The sequence below is a fragment of the Trachinotus anak genome, unplaced genomic scaffold (genome assembly GCF_046630095.1).
Source record: "Trachinotus anak isolate AG129_WGS33_773 ecotype Australia unplaced genomic scaffold, CSIRO_AGI_Tana_v1 ptg000032l, whole genome shotgun sequence".
NCBI classification, from domain to species: Eukaryota; Metazoa; Chordata; class Actinopteri; order Carangiformes; family Carangidae; genus Trachinotus; species Trachinotus anak.
In genome coordinates, this window is record NW_027273883.1 from 10,051,628 (window position 1) to 10,071,431 (window position 19,804).

The window sequence follows — 19,804 nt, forward strand, 5'->3', positions numbered from 1 at the left end:
CCCACTGAATCTACACCCCTTCAGGTCTATGGTCAAAAGCTGCAAGATGTCTCCCTCTTGTGGTGAAAAGGAGTTTATGCTAGTAATCTGACAAAAAGAAACATGAATGTGAATTTTACAAAATACCAGGAAAAAAAAATCTGGTAGTGAAGTTGATTTAATAAGCAGCACATTTTACTGATTAGCCATAGTATGAAACCACTGAATGTTTAGTGAGGTTTGACGTGATAATGACACAATTATTACCGATAATATACTTAAAATCTTTTTTATTGCTGCAGAAATATTTTGTAAAAAAAATAAAAATAAAAAAATACTCTGCTTGTAGTTTACATGATAGTGATGAACAAGTGTGCACAGCAGTGCAAAGTACAATGATGGGAAAACCCAGATGAAAGGTTACTTCCTCATATTGCCTTCATATTCGGAAATCCTCATTCTTATGCTGAAATCATCAAAGGGAAAGCTGATGAATGAAAGACACATAATTCTTTTCTTTACTTGATGATACTTCAGATGAAATGGCAGCAACTGTGTTATATGCCATCATCCTGGGAGCCATCTCAGGTGAGCTCTCACAGCTTGTTAAGGCAAATAAAAGAACATCTTTACACCTAGAAAAGTGTATAACGTAAAACATAGAAAATAGAATAAAATAAAATGTAGTACAGTAGAGCAGTGGTTCTCAAAGTATGGTCTGAGGACCCCCAGGAACCCCCTCAAATATTCCCCGGCAAAAAGGGGAATAATTTATTTTCACTATTCCAGTCCATGTGTAAGTGACACAATGACAGAATGTATGACTATTTTGATTATTGGTTACAAACATTGTCTGTAATAAAACATCTAAAGGCAAAAATCTTATCAGAAGGGGGACACTAGGACATAATCCTATCAAATGGGGGTCCATGATTTAATTTGTGTCATTTCAGTGGTCTTGATGCGAAAGTTTGACCACCACTGCAGTAAAGCACAATACACAGTATAGTTTTTTGTGAACATCAGTATAAGAACAACAATGTAATCAGAATATATGCAATCACAATATACAGTAAGAAAGTTAACGCACATCCTGCAGTTAAATTGTTATGGTATTTTTAATCCATAAGGAGGAAGCTGAGGAAAGGTAAGTTGAACAAATATTACAAAGCAGGACGTTCAGTACATACTTCAGTTGTTATATTGTCACCTCACTACAAAATACAGACCAAACCTGCAACTATAGTGAGACCCCTCTGAACAAACCCCTGACTTTTTCATCATGCCATGTTTTTGACAACATAAAAACAAAACTCCTAACAGGTACATTTGAAGTCTTTTCTTTGCGATTTAAAAAGTTGTTCTGCTCATAGAATTTGTTGTTAATGATCAACAAAGGTGCACAACAGTGCAATAAGGAACCTGTCAGTGAAAATCACCCACAACTTCCTTTTTCTTCCCAAACTGAAATCATAACTAACATACCAACATCGGTGAAGGCAAAGTTAAGGAGAGCAAGAGAAATCTTTCTTTTCTTTGTTGTACTTGATGAAACTGCAGATGACATGGAAACAGCTGTGATATATGTCACCATCCTGGGAGTCATCTCAGGTGAGCTGTCACCATTTGATACAGCAGATACAAGATACGATGAAAATGTCATTGTGAGTTCACTGTAACTGCCCCAAAACGTTTACCTCTTTTCATTAAGTGCTCCCCCTCTATGGACACTGTTGAAGCTTAACTGAAAACCCACATGTTTTCTTAGGCTTTTGCGTGTCCTAAATGTTTTTAATTTTTACTTTTTAGGCTTTTGTGTTTCATATTTCAGATCGTTCCCTGTCGTCTGTGGGATAGTTTGTTAAGTCATCATATTATCATTATCATATAGTAATCATATTCTGTTGCATTCTATTTGGTCCACAGTAAGTGTACTTTATAAACAAACTTGATTTGTTTAAGAAGTTGAGATGTTCAATGGGTTCAATGGACAGTGAATGACTTTTCACATAAGATGGCACACATTTCTCACTGCTAGTCATGCAACTTGTTAGAGAGTGCCCATCAGCAAATTAACAAAAACATTTGAACCATATCACAGCATCAGAAAAAAAGAGAAAAAACAAACATTCAACTATTCACAAGAGAATGTATCATATTTTTTGGATTTCCAAACCTTTACGTCCTGTACTTTCTACCACTAACTAATATTATGATCAAACACTTTTGAGAGCAGGAGTCTAAAAAATAAGCATGAGTATACACACTATATAAATGCACAACATACATACAATATGCCTTAAATAACTTACTGAGTAGGTCTGAGTTAAGACTTTCTCGTGGTATGTGCTAAAACATGCAGTGTCACCACAGTGTGTCCTCATTGTCCTGTAATCTGTAACTACTGTTGCAATATGATTACAGCTGTGGGTGGGAAAATACACAGTTATTCTTAGAGTTTTAAGTAGTTTATACTTTACATGCAGACTTCCTTATTGCAATCAATGATATAATAGCCAGTGGCTCATATTAGGCTCCATCTTGAACTGTAATTGTCTCCTCTAGGTTTGTCTGAAGGAAACTTACCTGGAGGAGACGGTCTTGTGTGTAACATTCATTTCCCTGGGGCTGTAGAATCTCATAAGAGCTCAACGCACCGCAACTTAAGAAAACAGATGCAAATAGAAAAAACGGGAACAAATACAGAAAACATTGTCATCAATTTGACATCACATGCGCTACAAATATTCACAGCACAACCACATATACAAATGTACTGCAAACACAACAGAAGTGTTTCCAGCGGTTACAAAAAAGTGATGAGGGGGTTGACCCTGTGGCTCAGCTGGGAGCCAGTGTAGAGCCATGGGGCTCAGCCTCAACAAGTAATAACATTTTCACAGAGACCTGGATTAAACACACACACACACACACACACACACACGGGCAGATTGTGATTCTAAAGCTCCCTCACTCTTGCTGTTTCTCACACACCCACTGACACAACACACCAAGAAAAGCATATTTATTTTGACTCTTAGTTGTTGCACAGGAATGTGTGGGCACAGCAAATGGCAGGCTATAGAAAAGCATAACCCATCCTGATGATTTATGACCTATGTGCAAAAGAGAACTGGCCTTCCTCTTTTTCTTCCCAGCACACATCCCTCTCTTTTTTCGGCCTCTTCATCCACACACGCACAGTCATGGAGAGATACCAGGCACTTGGCCTACTTGCCTGGGTTCACTAATATTGTCCTCTGTTGTACCAGACACGTCCACAATGTCCTCATTTCTCATCGGCAGGTTTTCTACCGATACTATTTCTCTGCTTCCTCTCTTTGTCTCCTCTCCTAGATTGGAAATGAAGGAAACAACAGACATTAATGTTTCTCTTTCTCTTTCTTTGTTTTGTGTAGGAGCAACTGGTCAGCAAGTGGACGTGGAGCCAGTGGTGTTTTCGTATCCTGGTCAGACAGTCAGCCTAAGCTGTGCCTTCACTGATGCCACTGCAATTCATATCACACAGGTCAGATACACAAAGACATGATGCTGTTGTGTTTTTCTTTTTTTAGTTAGGCTTTGATTACTTCTTTATACCACCACACGCCACATAACTCTAAACATGGTTTTGTGAAATTAAATGCACATAAAAGGTCTGTTACATCCTGATATTGCAGCTCATTGTGCTGACTTGACACAATATAAACTGTTGAAATTGTTTGGGACTACAATTTGCTTTTACAACTAAAGTGAACAGACATTGGCCATGAAGTGAATATACAATTTAATATTTGACTTAACAAATGGATATTTTCCTGTAAAATGAAGTATTTGTAAATTGTGCATCAACGTGACTCAGCAGGTGTGTGAAACCTGTGAAACAGGTGGATGAGAGTAATTCATTGCAGTCGAAATAAACATATGGTTCATATGCCTTGCTTGTTTGGACTAAACCCCAATCTAACAAATCGGAGCCCACAGAAATAATCCTGAGGCCAGTAATAGAGAGAGAGTGAGAGAGGAGAGAGAGAGAGAGAGAGAGAGAGAGAGAGAGAGAGAGAGAGAGAGAGAGAGAGAGAGAGAGAGAGAGAGAAAGAACTCCTCCTGATACACTCACATCGATATTCATACCTGTTCCACTTATTTAATTATAATGCTTTGTACACTGCCCTATGAGGTTTACAGCAAAACGTGGTTGTCTGAAAACACTTTTCAGTGTCACTTGTCAATGCCATAATAAATGAGGCCTGTTGTTTTTCTCAGTCACTGTTTGCATCCTAACCACTGACCCAGTGTCTGCTCCACCACAGGTCACATGGCTCTACGAGCCAAAGGAAGGGGAAAGGTTCAGCATCGCCACAGTTGTCCCTAACATTGTCCCCAACTACCCTGACTCACCTGTAAAGGGCAGAGTCAGCTTCTCACCCAGTCCTCCAAACCTGACCAGCCCTTCCATCCAGATCAGAGATGTTAGGATGAGTGATGAGGGGAACTACGTCTGTCAGTTCTCAATCTTCCCAGATGGCAGCAAGGAGGGCAGCACCTTTCTGGACATTCTGGGTAGGTCACTAACACAATCGACATACTTTGCTTATACAGTGTTTAAATGTGACATTGGTCACCACCATCAAGAACTGACTGAGGACACCAAATAGTTAAATGAATGTCTTAGGGACAAAACAATGGAAAGAAAATTTAATTTACACACCTTAACCGTGTATAGCATAATGCACGTGCAGAAGGTGCTTGATCTTATGATTGTTGTGTACAAATGATAAATCAGAAGTATGTTCTGTTCAGATTATTGTTCCTCAAACAAAAACTGTGAGTAGATATTTTTCATGATGACAGTGAAATCATTTAAAGTTAACATTGTTTTGACTGGTGTTGTTGCTTTAAGGATTTTCATTACTGTTACTTCATTTGGTCTGTGCATCACTGTGATCAAAACAATAAGTGGGTTATTGCTGCTCTCCCTTAGTTAGACACAGCGGGATCAAGTTCAGCAGTCGCCAAGTTACACTTACCCACCGTGGATGTGTAGAGTTATTGTATTTTCTCCTTCTGAAACTGTGCAAAATGATAAATAATATTTAGTTGTGTTTAACACAGAATGAATGTAGAAATTAATATAAACATAATACATTATGTGTAGTGTTTGTCCTGCTACTGACAAGTCAAATATCTTTTTTGCCTGTTTTGTTCTTTCAACCCACAGCACCAGTCTCCAGTGTAACAGTAACAGCCAGCAGCACAGACTTGGTGGAGTCCAGCTCTGTCCATCTGTCCTGCTCCTCCTCTGGATCCTCCCTCTCTTTCCTCTGGCTGAACGGCAGCTCTGAGGTTACCGCCAGTGACAGAGTTCAGCTCACTGATGGAGGCTCCACTCTCACTATAGTCAGTGTGACCCGCTATGACCAGGGACCATTCAGGTGTCACGTGTTCAATGCTGTCAGTGAAGGCACCAGTGATCCATTAAACCTCTCCATCAGTTGTGAGTTACTAACCTGCATGTTCAGTCTTTATCTGACAACATCTGTATGCAACATAGAGACACATTCTCAGCTTAATTGAATCAAGTACAAAACCACCACAAACAGCACAGTGTCTGTTTAATCATTGTCTAGGCAGTTTCATTTAGAAAGTGCTGCTCTATTGCTTTGTTTTACACAGAGGTTTGTTTCTCTCTGGTGACTTGATGTATAATAATGCAGGTGCATACTAATCAGTTATAAGACCTCACCATGAGTCAGAGCACATGCCATATGCCTTTCTGTTTTACATGCAACTAAAATTACATCTTGGTGATTCTCCTGTTGTTTTTTCCTTTTACCTACATTCAGTTGGTCCAGAAAATATCCATTTAACAATATCTCCATCACAAGAATACTATGTGGAAGGGTCAGACATCAGCCTGTCCTGCTCAGCTGTCTCCAGACCTGCTGCCCTGTTTTACTGGTTTCTGAATGGAGACCTGCTGTCTGATACTGAACCAGAGCTCAGACTTATAAACATTCATGAGAGTCAGAGTGGGAACTACAGCTGTGAGGCCTTTAACGACAAGACTATGAGAAATCAAACATCTCAACCTTCCTTCATCTCTATCCTAAGTAAGTTTGAGTAAAAGGAAATATAGATAAAAATGGGATTTAGACGTGTACCTGTGATAGCACCACAGAAAACTTTCTTTAATATAAAAAGGTTGTACGCAACACATGTGGAACATTAAAAAACTGAATACATTCACTTGCACTGAAGATATCTGCCATTTTGCTTGTACAGAGATAACTGACAGGTCTCAGAATAAAAAATATTTAAGATCATATCAAATCACTCTCTGATGTGGCCAAAGAAATTGGCATAGGCATTTTTCTTAAAACTGAAAAATCTTGCAGCTGTCAGGCCTTTAAAACCAAAATCTGAGAAATCAAACATCTCAGCCCTCAGTTGTCTCTGTGCTTGGTAAGTTGGATTTCAGTGGTTTTACATAATCTGCAGGGAAAAGTGAAATAATTAAAAGTTAACATTGTTTTGACCGGTGTTGTTGCTTTCAGGATTTTCATTACTGTTACTTCATTTAGTCTGTGCATCAGTGCGATCAAACAGTAAGTGGGTTATTGCTGCTCTCCCTTAGTTAGACACAGCAGGATCAAGTTCAGCAGTCGCCAAGTTACACTTACCTACCATGGCAGTGTACTTGTTATTGTTAGTTATTGTACTTTCTCCTTCTGAAACTGTGCAAAATAATAAAATTTATTTAGTTGTGTTTAACACAGAATGAATGTAGACATTAATATAAACATAATACATTATGTGTAGTGTTTGTCCTGCTACTGACAAGTCAAATATCTTTTTTGCCTGTTTTGTTCTTTCAACCCACAGCACCAGTCTCCAGTGTAACAGTAACAGCCAGCAGCACAGACTTGGTGGAGTCCAGCTCTGTCCGTCTGTCCTGCTCCTCCTCTGGATCCTCCCTCTCTTTCCTCTGGCTGAACGGCAGCTCTGAGGTTACAGCCAGTGACAGAGTTCAGCTCACTGATGGAAACACCACCTTCACTATAGTCAATGTGACCCGCTATGACCAGGGACCATTCAGGTGTCACGTGTTCAATGCTGTCAGTGAAGGCACCAGTGATCCATTAAACCTCTCCATCAGCTGTGAGTTACTAACCTGCATGTTCAGTCTTTTATCTGACAACATCTGTATACAACATAGAGACACATTTTCAGCTTCATTGAATTAAGTACAAAACCACCACAAACAGCACAGTCACTGTTTAATCATTGTACAGTCAGATTCATTTAGGAAGTCCTGTTTAATTGCTCTGTTTTGCACAGAGGTTTGTTTCTCTCTGGTGACTTGGTGTGTAATAATGCAGCTGCATACTAATCAGTTATAAGACCTCACCATGAGTCAGTGTGCATGCCATATGCTTTTCATTTTTACATGCAACTAACATTACGTCTTGGTGGTTCTCCTGTTGTTTTTTCTTTTTACCTACATTCAGTTGGTCCAGAAAATATCAATTTAACAATATCTCCACCACAAGAATACTATGTGGAAGGGTCAGACATCAACCAAATGTGTGCTCTGTGATCCTTAATGGTAAACTGAAAAAAATCATTTGAGTTTTCGACCTTGCAGAAACAGTTTTGATTAGATTTCACATTTTACTCATTTAGATATTTCCATCAATAATGTGAAGTGGCTATAATCAATATTTATGGCTGGACCACAAAAGTGGAGCCAGCCCTATAATCACAAAGTGAGTGAGTGATCATAACTCCATCATTGGTCAGCTGAATGCTACGTGACTTTCCCTTGTCTTGCAAATACTCTGTGCAGTAAGTGACAGAGAGGTGGAGCAGCAGTTTGTTACCCAGACGGAGGCTGCATGATGTGTTAGAGACAGAAATAGGCCACTGAAGACAGACAGAGTCAGGAACTAGTCAGGAAGTAGCTGGTCAGCATTTAGACCAAAAATAGAACTAAAAAGAGTGAATTTTGGACTTATTATTAAAAGGTGGCCAATACCATGACTCTGGATAAGCAACCTGAATAGATAACACATTTTCCATATCACCTTAAACAGTGATTATGTGTCAGCGTTGCGTTTAGGGTTTATTATCACTGCCACCAATTGGCCAAAAATAATCTACTTAATGGAAAATGTTATGTTGGCAAAGGTGGCAACTGCTTGAGAATCTTGTGGTTTTGATAAAACTCTTTTCTTCTCCATTATTCTGTATGTGAATTGACCATCCTCTATATTCTCGTCTTTTAGTAAAGTCAGTGCCATGTATTTCACTCATATCAAGAATATGGCTGGAGTATAGGTTGTTTAAAACTGTAAATGTTAGAATAATTGATGAATGTTGACAATCAAACATTCTTGACACATTATATAATTTACAGCAGGATGAAGGAGGGATGGAAGGATGAACTGTTCTCAAGTTCCTTTATGTCCATTTACTGAATCAATAGGCCGTTTTTTGGTTGGCAATTTTTTTGAGTGATTTTTTCTTTTGCTAATTTAAGGGTCTGCCTCCTTCAGAATTCAACTTGTTAAATAATTAACCTGTAAAGTGCAATTCAAAGCATGTCCTATTAGGAACTGACAGTTGGAGTTTGGTCACGTTATGCACATTCTTGTAGCACTGATTTCCAATTTCAATGACCACGTTGTACTGGCTTTATTATTTAACACATTTATTAATTTCACATTAATTGAATCTATTTTCAGATGGACCAGAGAATGTTGAAATCACGGGTCCAACAAAATCAGAATTGGAGCAGACTATAATATTGATCTGCTCTGCTGAGTCCACACCACCTGCTAATTACACCTGGATACTGAATGGTAAAGAAATACTAAGGGACTCGGCAATCTTAATTAAAACCATGAGAACATCTTCTGACGGTGAGCTATACATCTGTCAGGCAAGGAACTATGTCACTGGGAGAACATCATCTGGAGAACATAGATTGTTTGTGAAAGGTAAAGTAGCACAAAAGCTTATTCTCAATCTTTAATTTTTTTAAAGATATTTTTGGGCATTTTTGCCTTTATTAGATCGGACAGTAGAGAGTGACAGGAAAGGGGCAGAGAGAGGGGGAATGACATGCAGTAGAGAGTCGGGCCAGTTGGGAGTCGAACTTGCGACTGGCCTTCTAAGATCATCTGCACTCATGTGGTACGTGCCGTAACCACTTGGCGGTCAGGTCACCCCCTCTCAACCTTTGATTACATTTATATTCAAAAATTAAGTTAATGTTTTCTGATCACACTTTACTGCAGATTCTGCTGATAATATTGGGTATTCTAACAAATATAATACTCCTTACAATAATCATGTGAAGACTAGTATGGGAGCAGCTAATGAAATGCTTTTCTACCAAGGGTATTGTCTATGTAATCATAAGATGTTATGTGATGCTGCAAATTTATTTAATATTTTGCATTTTTTATGAAGTAAGCCCACATTGGCTTTGTTTGTGTGGCTGAAATTTTAAAGGAGGGTGTTTTTATTTTCATGATCTGTTTCATTTCATATTGTTGTAAAGAACTTGGAGGCCTTTCAGCTGGTGCAATTGCTGGAATAGTAGTCTCATGTCTCCTGGGCACCGGAGGAGCTTTAGGTGGAGGGTTCTATATTTATAAAACCAAGTAAGTAAAAAACAGTCTTCAATACATTCATTACAATAGTATTTCTCCTAGTTTCATGCACAAATTACTAAAGAATAAAATAGCGTTATGAGTTTGAGTGCAGTGGTAACAGGAACTTTAACTTGACACTAACTTCTTTTTTATAGCTGCATACATAAATTGTATAACTTAATTACATAAGAGAAAAAAATTATGTATGAAGTATATGTACTGTAGTACTGAAGTACTGTATATTTTTATATACAGCCTATGGTATGAAGTTAAGATTTTTTTTTTTTTTCCATAAAATACCACCTATACATAACAAACTGGGTTGTTGTGCTTAATGTCAAGAAAGGTCACTCAAACCATGGTTTCCATTTTTTTAACAATTCTTTCTTTCAATATGTAGATTCAAGAGCAGTGCACACTTACACAAAACAGGTTGGTATTTATCTGCTATGATTCCATCATTTTTCACTTGAACCATCACCTGACTTAATCGTGACTTTAACAAAATATGGAATATTCTTCATTCCAATACAAATACAAATAGAGAAACTCTATTCTCTAACAAAACTCTTTTTTTTGCCTAGATCAAGAGGAGAATGTGTATGAGAACACAATATGAGCTCAACAATATTATTTCCCTTTGAAGGTGAGGTCTATGAAGGTTTTAGTTTGAATTACTGTATAAAGGGATACTTCTTTTTTTTGCCTTTTTGTTTTCTTGGTTTACATCTCAAAAGTACAGTGGCCCTGAGGACTCAATACACCTGATACATAGACAATTACCTCAACTAAATGAAAACATCTTTACCAAATTTACAGCACATAAGCAGTGACAAAATGCGCAACACATTTATGAAACACAACCAAATACAGTATAGACAACACAACCAGAACCCTGTGAACACAGAAAGAACAACTTGAGAAAATGTGACACTAAAACATGATGAACACTACTGAGCAGGCAAACTGTTGCTGTGGTTGTGGCACATGGAGTCACTTCATTCATGACTGAGAGTGACAAAGGATTTGTTAGCATGTGTTGCACACTCTGCAATAACTTCTAAAAATTAAATAAAGTAAATTAACTAAAATGGTCACTTGTCAGTTCCAACAATTGTCATTATCCAACATAATTAACAGGTAGTCAACTTGTTACTGTATTTGGGTGTGTTTCATGTATTTGGCTGTGTTGTCTGTATTTTCTACACATTTTGTTTTCATGCTTCATGTGTGATCTCAAATACTGAATTGATTTCCTATTTTTTTCCCCTAAATGTTGTGTTGTTGAATTAGTGAACACGTCTTTATTTGCCTGTGTTTCATGTTTGTTCTTCAGCTGCTCTGCATTGAGCTCTCTGAAACTAACAATAGTCCAATTCTTAACAATCAGTATATACAGTTGATCAGAACAGCAAGTGTCTAATCAGCTGTTTTCCTTTTTGTCCTCTAGACGATCAGAAAAAGAAAAAAACCTTGAAAAGTCACTGGCACTAACAAAAGAGAAGACAGCACTGTTATTGTTTGTCTAAATTTCTAACACGTCTCTCCTGCAAGCTGATTTCTGTCGGATAGTTGTGAAGCAGTGCAACAGTAACAGCGTTACCAACTGTATCTGAGAAACAGACCATCACAACAATATAACAGAGAACTCTCTCCTTTTCTGCTATGACTGGACAGTTGTGAATGTGTTTACAGTTGAAGCTGTCCAGTTGTAAAGCTGCTTATGGTAATTCTGGTGTATGTTAGAAAAATTAAACAACTACTATTTTTAAATGTTTTGTGCACTTAACCTAACCCTTACCTAATGTGTCTGACCACAATAGCCTAAATTCAATATAATGTTTTTGTCTTTTGAAACTATTGACCTACACCTACCTTCACTACGTTCCTCTGATGCCCAACTACTTCAAACCCCCCCTCCAGACTGTGCACCATAGGCGACAGGGCCTTTAGTGTAGCAGGCCCTGACCTCTGTTGCATTGTTCAAGTCAAAACTAAAAACGTCCTTTTTTAGGTTGGCCTTTCCTGATGCTATGTGAAATATACATTTCAATTTTTTTACCTTATCCTGTATGCTATCAGCATATGTGTGAATGTGTACAGGTATGTATGTGACTACATATTGTCACAGACTGGCTTTCACAGCCATGATAAGGAGGGAGACACACCATGTTAACGTTAAACAAGAATATTTATTAAAGAAACAAAGCAGTAAAATGATAAAAACCTAACTCATGGAGTGTGACAATCAGTAATACAGTGTGAAGTGTGTGTTGTGTGAGTGGACATGGGTGTAGGGGTTGTAAGGTGCATAAAATAAACAAACGGATACCAGAAGACCTAAAGCAGCTCCCAACACCACCAGAGATGCCTTCAAAGAGAGGGGGAGAGAGAGAGGCGTGAGTGACAGCGAGTGCCTTTTATAGGCTGGTGGACACTGGGCCCAGGTGTCACCAGGAAGCACTGATGACCAGAGGTGTACAATACCATCACACAACAATAGGGGTCGCCACAATATGTATGTGTTTGTGCATATGTGTATAGTTATCTCTTTTATTGTCATTAATTCAAATATTATTTTATCTTGTTTGTATTTTATCTGGTTTATGCTTCTAAATGTTTGATTTACTTTGTAAAGCATCCTTGGGTGTCTTGAAAGGCACTCATAAATAAAATGCATTATTATTATTATTATTATTACACCTGACAGAATAAAAAAAGTACTTTTTCCAAAGAATAATTTTGCTATGTGGTCCTAAGGATGTTAACTGTATTTGTTAATAACATATTATTAACTCAACATATTATCACAAATCATTGTGACTTCACATTCAAAACATAAAACCATTTATGTTGAGGTCTATGTTGTGTATGTTTTCATTCTAACTTGTGTTAGATTCATTTATGAACTTATTTGTTGGATGTTTACGTTTTTACGAAATTATGGCATATTAAATTTTTAAACTGGAGAGGATCAAGATCCCAAGAACCTGAAGAAAGGTGACTTCTGTTCTAGAAATACATTACAACACAAAATGGCTACACACAGATTTTATATCTCAGATACATGGTTTAAATGAACAAAAAAAAGATTTCTCAACGTTTTTCACCACATGAATAGAAATTGATGTTTCATGCAGTTTGCCAGAATAATGTCTGAGTAAAATTTTAAATTCGAAATGAATGCATACTGCAGTTACATTGTTATGGGTATTCTTAACCCATACCAGCTGAAGGTTGCATTTACAGAAAATGGTTCCAATAACCAGACCTTGTTGCAATGAGAAGTTCCTTTATTTACTCTTTAAGCTGTATATGTTGTACTTGCAGTGATGGGAGTTGTGTGGTTTGTGACACACACCCATAACAGAATACAAAACATAAAAACCCATAATCAGGTAATTAAACAATATACAATAGACATGTTACCTATGATATCTGTAATATACTTATAATAAACATGACAGATCTGTCAACTCTTATTACTGGTCAATCTCCTCAATTTAAGTCCCTTTAAATTATCAAATAAATAAGTAAATCACTTTACCACTCACTTCTTACTTTTTCTACTCTCTCAGTAAAGCTCCTCACTCCAAATGGGAATGAGCTGATACATAGCTTACTCCTACTCTTTCAATGCTCGGGCTAATTACGCCTCAATTTGGTAAATGCAGTCACCACTAAAAGACAACTTACAGTTTTCATGAATGCACATATCACACTTGAACTGCAACTGATAAACCAGACTGGTAATAAACAAGTAACATACAACTGTCTGTGAGCACACTACTGGCAGTGTTGGTAATGAGCTGGTCTCTTTGTTCTGTGTCTCTGTGCCGTCTGCTGGTCAGTGATAGGCTACTCAGTCCCCACAGTCTTAAAACAACAGACGGTGATTATTATCAGGGCAGCAGGGAGCTAGAGGACGGTCCATTGGACTAAACAAATATTACAAAGCAGGAAATTCAGAACCTGTTTGCTGTTGTTATGTTGTCACCTTTCGACAAAATACAGACCAAACCTGCAACCACAGTGAGACCCCTCTGAACAAACCCCTGACTGTTTAGTCATATCTGTTTTTGACAACATAAAAACAAAACTCCTAACAGGTACATTTGAAGTCTTTTCTTTGCTGTTTACAAAGTTGTTCTGCTCATAGAGTTTGTTGTTAATGATCAACAAAGGTGCAGAACAGTGCAATGAGGAACCTGTCAGTGAAAATCACCCACAACTTCCTTATCCTTCCTGAACTGAAATCATAACTAACATACCAACATCTGTGAAGGGAAAGTTAAGGAGAGCAAGAGAAATCTTTCTTCTCTTTGTTATACTTGATAAAACTGCAGATGACATGGAAACAGCTGTGATATATGTCACCATCCTGGGAGTCATCTCAGGTGAGCTATCATCGTTTGATACAGCAGATACAAGACAGTGTTTTTTATGCCTTTGTGGCAACTGCTGTAGATGGAGGCATTCTGTTTTTTGGGTTATCCCATTCTTGAGAACAAGATATCTCAGTAATGCTTTGAGGGAATTTCTTCAGCTTTAGTACAAATGCTCACTTGGGCTCAAGGAAGATGAACCAATTAGATTTTGGTGGTCAAATGTCACAGCGACTGCAGATAACATATTTTTGGCCATAACTCAAGAATTCATATGCTGATTATAATGTCTAATAGGATAAAATTATGAAGTGATGACATTTTATATCCAGAATATCCCAGGTCAATTTCTCTCTGACATCATAATGTTCTCCAAAACAGTTCTGGTCATTATTCAAAGCCATAACTCAGGAGCAGAAAAGGAGATTGAGATTGACCATAATTAACTTTTGGTGGGATACTAAACATTAATCTTGAGTGCCCACCTTGGAACTGTGGTGATTGTACAGATCTTTTTTGTTGTTGGGTTGATGTGTGTGACGCATTTGAATCTGGACAAACTCCAGCCGGACTGGTTGGCAGAGGCATACAACTGTGAGACAGTAATTGTTTTCAACTCTATGTCAGAATGTTATATTGGGTTCATTGTTCTTTATGCAGTCTGATGATTACGTTAACATAATGATCATATGTTAAAAGAATATTTTATACTGTCTCTGGCTTGTCTGTTATGGAGCTGTATTTGTTTGTTTGTTTAAAAATGCAGAATGCTGCTGTTAGACTGCTGACTCAGTCTCTCACCTGAACTTGTATCTCTGCACTGGCTACCAGTCAACTATAAAATAGAGTTAAAGGTTCTTTTATTTGTTTTTAAATCTTTACACAGTCTGGAGCTCCAGTACATCTCAGAGCTCCTCTGCCCCCTTTCCATCCACAGTTCTCTCAGATCCTCAGACCAGCTGCTCCTGGTCGAGGCTAAGGGGAAAATGTTATTGTGCGTTAATTGTAACTGCCCCAAAACTTTGGAACAGTTTACCTGTTTTCATTAAGTGCTCCCCCTCTATGGACACTGTTAAGGCTTAACTGAAAATCTATATGTTTTCTCAGGCTTTTGAGTGTCCTTAATGTCTTATTTTTCACTTTTAGCCTTCTGCGTTTTATATATCAAACTGTGCCCTGTCTGTCTATGGGATAGTTTGCTAAGTCATCTCAAATGTTATCTCCTTGCTTTTGTTTCCTATTGGCTGTTACCATGTTCTGCTATTTATTTGTATTCTATTGTACAGCACTCTGGTCAGCTCTGGTTGTTTTACAGTAAATGTGCTTTATACATAAACTTGATTTGATTAAGAAGTTAAGATGTTAAATTGATTCAATGGATAGTTTATGTTTTTTCTCATAAGGTTGCATCGATTTCTCACTGCTAGTCAGGCAACTTGTTAGAGAGCGGCCATCAGCAAATTAACAAAAACATTTTAACCACAACACAGCATTGAAAAAAAGAGGAAAAAAAACATTCAACTGTTCAAAACAGAATGAATCATATTTTTTGGATTTCTGAAACCTCATTATCCTCTCAGACCTTTATGCATTTATTACTGCTACTGTCCTGTACTTTCTACCACTTACTGATATTATGGTCACACACTTTTTTGAGAGCAGGAGTCTAAAAAACAAGCATTAGCATACACACTGTATAAATGCACATCATACATGCAACATGCCTTAAATAACTTACTGAGTAGGCCTGAGTTAAGACTTTCTAATGGAATGTGCTAAAACATGCAGTGTCACCACAGTGTGTCCTCATTGTCCTGTAATCTGTGTTGCAATATGATTACAGCTGTGGGTGGGAAAATACACAGTTATTCCAACACATGTGCTGCAAATGTTCACAGCACAACCACATATACAAACATGCTGCAAACACAATGAAAGTGTTTCCAGCGGTTACAGAAAAGTGATGGGGGGTTGCACCTATGGCTCAGCTGGTAACCGGCGTAGAGCCATGGGGCTCAGCCTCAGCCTCATACAAGTAATAACATTTTCCCTAAGACCTGGATTACACACACACACACACACACACACATGGACAGACTGATTCTTAAGCTCACTCTCTCTTGCTGTTTCTCACACACCCACTGACACAACACACCAAGAAAAGCATATTTATTTTGACTCTCAGTTGTTGCACAGGATGATTTATGACCTATGTGCAAAAGAGAACTGGCCTTCCTCTTTTTTTCCCCAGCCCTTTCTTTTTTCAGCCTTTTCATCCACACACGCACAGTCATGGAGAGATACCAGACTCTTGGCCTACTTGCCTGGGTTCACTAATGTTGTCCTCTGCTGTACCAGACACGTCCACAATGTCCTCATTTATCATCAGCAGGTTTTCTACTGATACTATTTCTCTGCTTCCTCTCTTTGTCTCCTCTCCTAGTTTGGAAATGAAGGAAACAACAGACATTAATGTTCCTCTTTCTCTTTCTTTGTTTCTTCTAGGAGCGACTGGTCAGCAATTGGACATGGAGCCAGTAGTGTTTTCATATCCTGGTCAGACAGTTAACCTACGCTGTGCCTTCACTGATACCACTGGAATTCATATCTCACAGGTCAGATACACAAAGACATGATGCTGTTGTATTTTCCTCCTTTTTTCAGTTAGGATTTGATTACTTCTTTATACCACCACAAGCCACATAACTCTAAATATGTGAAATGAAATGCACATAAAATGTCCTGATATTGCAGCTCATTGTCCTGACTTGACACAATATAAACTGTTGAAATTGTTTGGGACAACAATTTGCTTTCACAACTGAAGTGAACTGACATTGGCCATGAAGTGAATATACAATTTAATATTTGACTTAAAAATTGATATTTTCCTGTAAAATTAAGTATTTGTAAATTGTGCATCATTGTGACTCAGCAGGTGTGTTAGTTAAACCTGTGAAACAGCTGGATAAGAGTTATTCTTTACATAAAATGATAATACAGGTCCATGTGCCTTGTTTATTTCGCCTAAACCCTAATCTAACAAATCGGAGCCCACAGAAATAATCCTGAGGCCAGTAATTGAGACAGAGAGAAAGAGATAGAGAGAGAGAGAGAATTCTTCCTGATACACTGATATTCTTACCTGCTCCACTTACTTAATTATAATGCTTTATACACTGCCCTGTGAGGTTTACAGCAAAATGTGGATGTCTCAAAACACTCTTTAGTGTCACTGATCAATGCCATGATAAATGAGGCCTGTTGTTTTTCTCAGTCACTGTTTGCATCCTAACCACTGACCCAGTATCTGCTCCACCACAGGTCACATGGCTCTACGAGCCAAAGGAAGGGGAAATTATCAGCATTGCTGCATTTGCCCCTAACATTGATCCCATCTACCCTGACTCACCTGTGAAGGGCAGAGTCACCCAGTCCTCCAACCCCGACCAGCCCTTCCATCCAGATCAGAGATGTTAGGATGAGTGATGAGGGGAACTACATCTGCATATACTCTATCATCCCAGGGGGCAACAAGCAGAACATCACCTTTCTGGACATGCTGGGTAGGTCACTAACATAAAATACATACTTTGTTTATACAGTGTTTAAATGTGACATTGGCCACCAACATCAAGAACTGACTGAGGACACCATATAGTTTAATGAATGTCTCTGGGACACAGAGTGAAAACAATGGAAAGTAAATTTGAAGTGTATTTTAAACACTCACAACACTTTACAGTGTATAGCATAATGCAGGGGCAGAAGGTGCTTGATGTTATGATTGTTGTGTACAAATGATGAATCAGAAGTATTTTCTGTTCAGATTATTGTTCTTCAAACAAAAACTTTGAGTAGATATTTTACATGATGACAGTGAAATAATTTTAAGTTAACATTGTTTTGACCATTGTGTTGCATTAAGGATTTTCATTCCTGTCATGTCATTTAATCTGCGCATCACTGTGATCAAACAATAAGTGGGTTATTGCTGCTCTCCCTTTGTTAGACACAGCAAGAGCAAGTTCAGCAGTCGCCAAGTTACGCTTACCCACCGTGGATGTGTAGAGTTATTGTATTTTCTCCTTCTGAAACTGTGCAAAACAATAAAAATTATTTAGTTGTGTTTAACACAGAATGAATGTAGAAATTAATATAAACCTAATACAATGTGTGTAGTGTTTGTCCTGCTACTGACAAGTCAAAGCAATTGATTTGTGTAATCTTTTTTGCCTGTTTTGACGCATTAAATTTTCAACCCACAGCACCAGTCTCCAGTGTAACAGTAACAACCAGCAGCACAGACTTGGTGGAGTCCAGCTCTGTCCGTCTGTCCTGCTCCTCCTCTGGATCCTCCCTCTCTTTCCTCTGGCTGAACGGCAGCTCTGAGGTTACAGCCAGTGACAGAGTTCAGCTCACTGATGGAAACACCACTCTCACTATAGTCAATGTGACCCGCTATGACCAGGGACCATTCAGGTGCCACGTGTTCAATGCTGTCAGTGATGGCACCAGTGATCCATTAAACCTCTCCATCAGCTGTGAGTTACTAACCAGCATGCTAAGTCTTTTATCTGACAACATCTGTATGCAACATAGAGACACAGTTTCAGCTTAATTGAATTAACTACAAAACCACTACAAACAGCACAGTCTCTGTTTAATCATTGTACAGTCAGTTTCATTTAGAAAGTGCTGCTCTATTGCTTTGTTTTGCACAGAGGTTTGTTTCTCTGACTTGATGAATGATAATGCAGCTGTTTATACTGATCAGTTATAAGACCTCACCATGAGTCAGGGTACATGCCATATGCCTTTCTGTTTTTCATGCAACTAACATTACATCTTGGTGATTCTCCTGTTGTTTTTTCTTTTTACCTACATTCAGTTGGTCCAGAAAATTTAAATTTAACAATATCTCCATCACAAGAATACTATGTGGAAGGGTCAGACATCAGCCTGTCCTGCTCAGCTGTCTCCAGACCTGCTGCCCTGTTTTACTGGTTTCTGAATGGAGACCTGCTGTCTGATACTGGACCAGAGCTCAGACTTATAAACATTCATGAGAGTCAGAGTGGGAACTACAGCTGTCAGGCCTTTAATGACAAAACTATGAGAAATCAAACATCTCAACCTTCCTTCATCTCTATCCTAAGTAAGTTTGAGTAAAAGGAAATATAGATAAAAATGGGATTTAGACGTGTACCTGTGATAGCATCACAGAAAACTTTCTTAAATATAAAAAGGTTGTACGCAAAATATGTGGAACATTAAAAAACTGAATACATTCACTTGCACTGAAGATATCTGCCATTTTGCTTGTACAGAGATAACTGACAGGTCTCAGAAGAAAACATATTTAAGGCCAAATCACTCTCTGATGTGGCCAAAGAAATTGGCATAGAAATTTTTCTTAAAACTGAAAAATCTTGCAGCTGTCAGGCCTTTAAAACCAAAATCTGAGTGATCAAACATCTCAGCCCTCAGTTGTCTCTGTGCTTGGTAAGTTGGATTTCAGTGGTTTTGTGGATATAGTTGTGATATTAGTCTGAGAGATGACACTTATGTGTCCAGCGGCATAATCTGCAGGGAAAAGATGTGCATTCTGTGCACGTTAATGTGAAATTTAAAAAAAGAAAAATCATATGTGATTGCTGTAATGTAAAGTGTCTCTAATCAATATTCTCATATTAACAGCTGATTATAGGGCTACTTATATGTGGAATGGTCCATTCAAAGTGATAAACCCGAAGAGACCTGACTTTTTTTTAGGGT

At 38.1% G+C, this 19,804-nt stretch overlaps 2 protein-coding genes across 2 annotated transcripts in view; both read left to right on the plus strand.

The window, feature by feature from the left end:
* The first annotated feature begins 1,448 nt into the window (after positions 1–1,448).
* LOC139612914 (cell adhesion molecule CEACAM5-like) lies at positions 1,449–11,909 on the plus strand. Its single transcript, XM_071469065.1, has 11 exons — positions 1,449–1,590; positions 3,399–3,508; positions 4,293–4,542; positions 5,201–5,476; positions 5,826–6,092; positions 6,865–7,140; positions 8,727–8,981; positions 9,548–9,650; positions 10,042–10,073; positions 10,226–10,287; positions 11,092–11,909. The coding sequence occupies exons 1-10, from the start codon at positions 1,545–1,547 to the stop codon at positions 10,258–10,260; spliced, it is 1,650 nt and encodes a 549-aa protein (XP_071325166.1). The 5' UTR covers positions 1,449–1,544; the 3' UTR covers positions 10,261–10,287; positions 11,092–11,909.
* Positions 11,910–13,421: 1,512 nt separating this feature from the next.
* LOC139612917 (hemicentin-1-like) overlaps positions 13,422–19,804 on the plus strand; it is a 34,720-nt gene continuing 28,337 nt past the window's right edge. Inside the window, exons 1-5 of the mRNA XM_071469071.1 lie at positions 13,422–14,038; positions 16,532–16,641; positions 17,351–17,592; positions 18,295–18,570; positions 18,918–19,184. Of these exons, the coding sequence (XP_071325172.1) occupies positions 17,508–17,592; positions 18,295–18,570; positions 18,918–19,184 (628 nt within the window). The 5' untranslated portion in view covers positions 13,422–14,038; positions 16,532–16,641; positions 17,351–17,507. The remainder of the gene's footprint in view (positions 14,039–16,531; positions 16,642–17,350; positions 17,593–18,294; positions 18,571–18,917; positions 19,185–19,804) is intronic.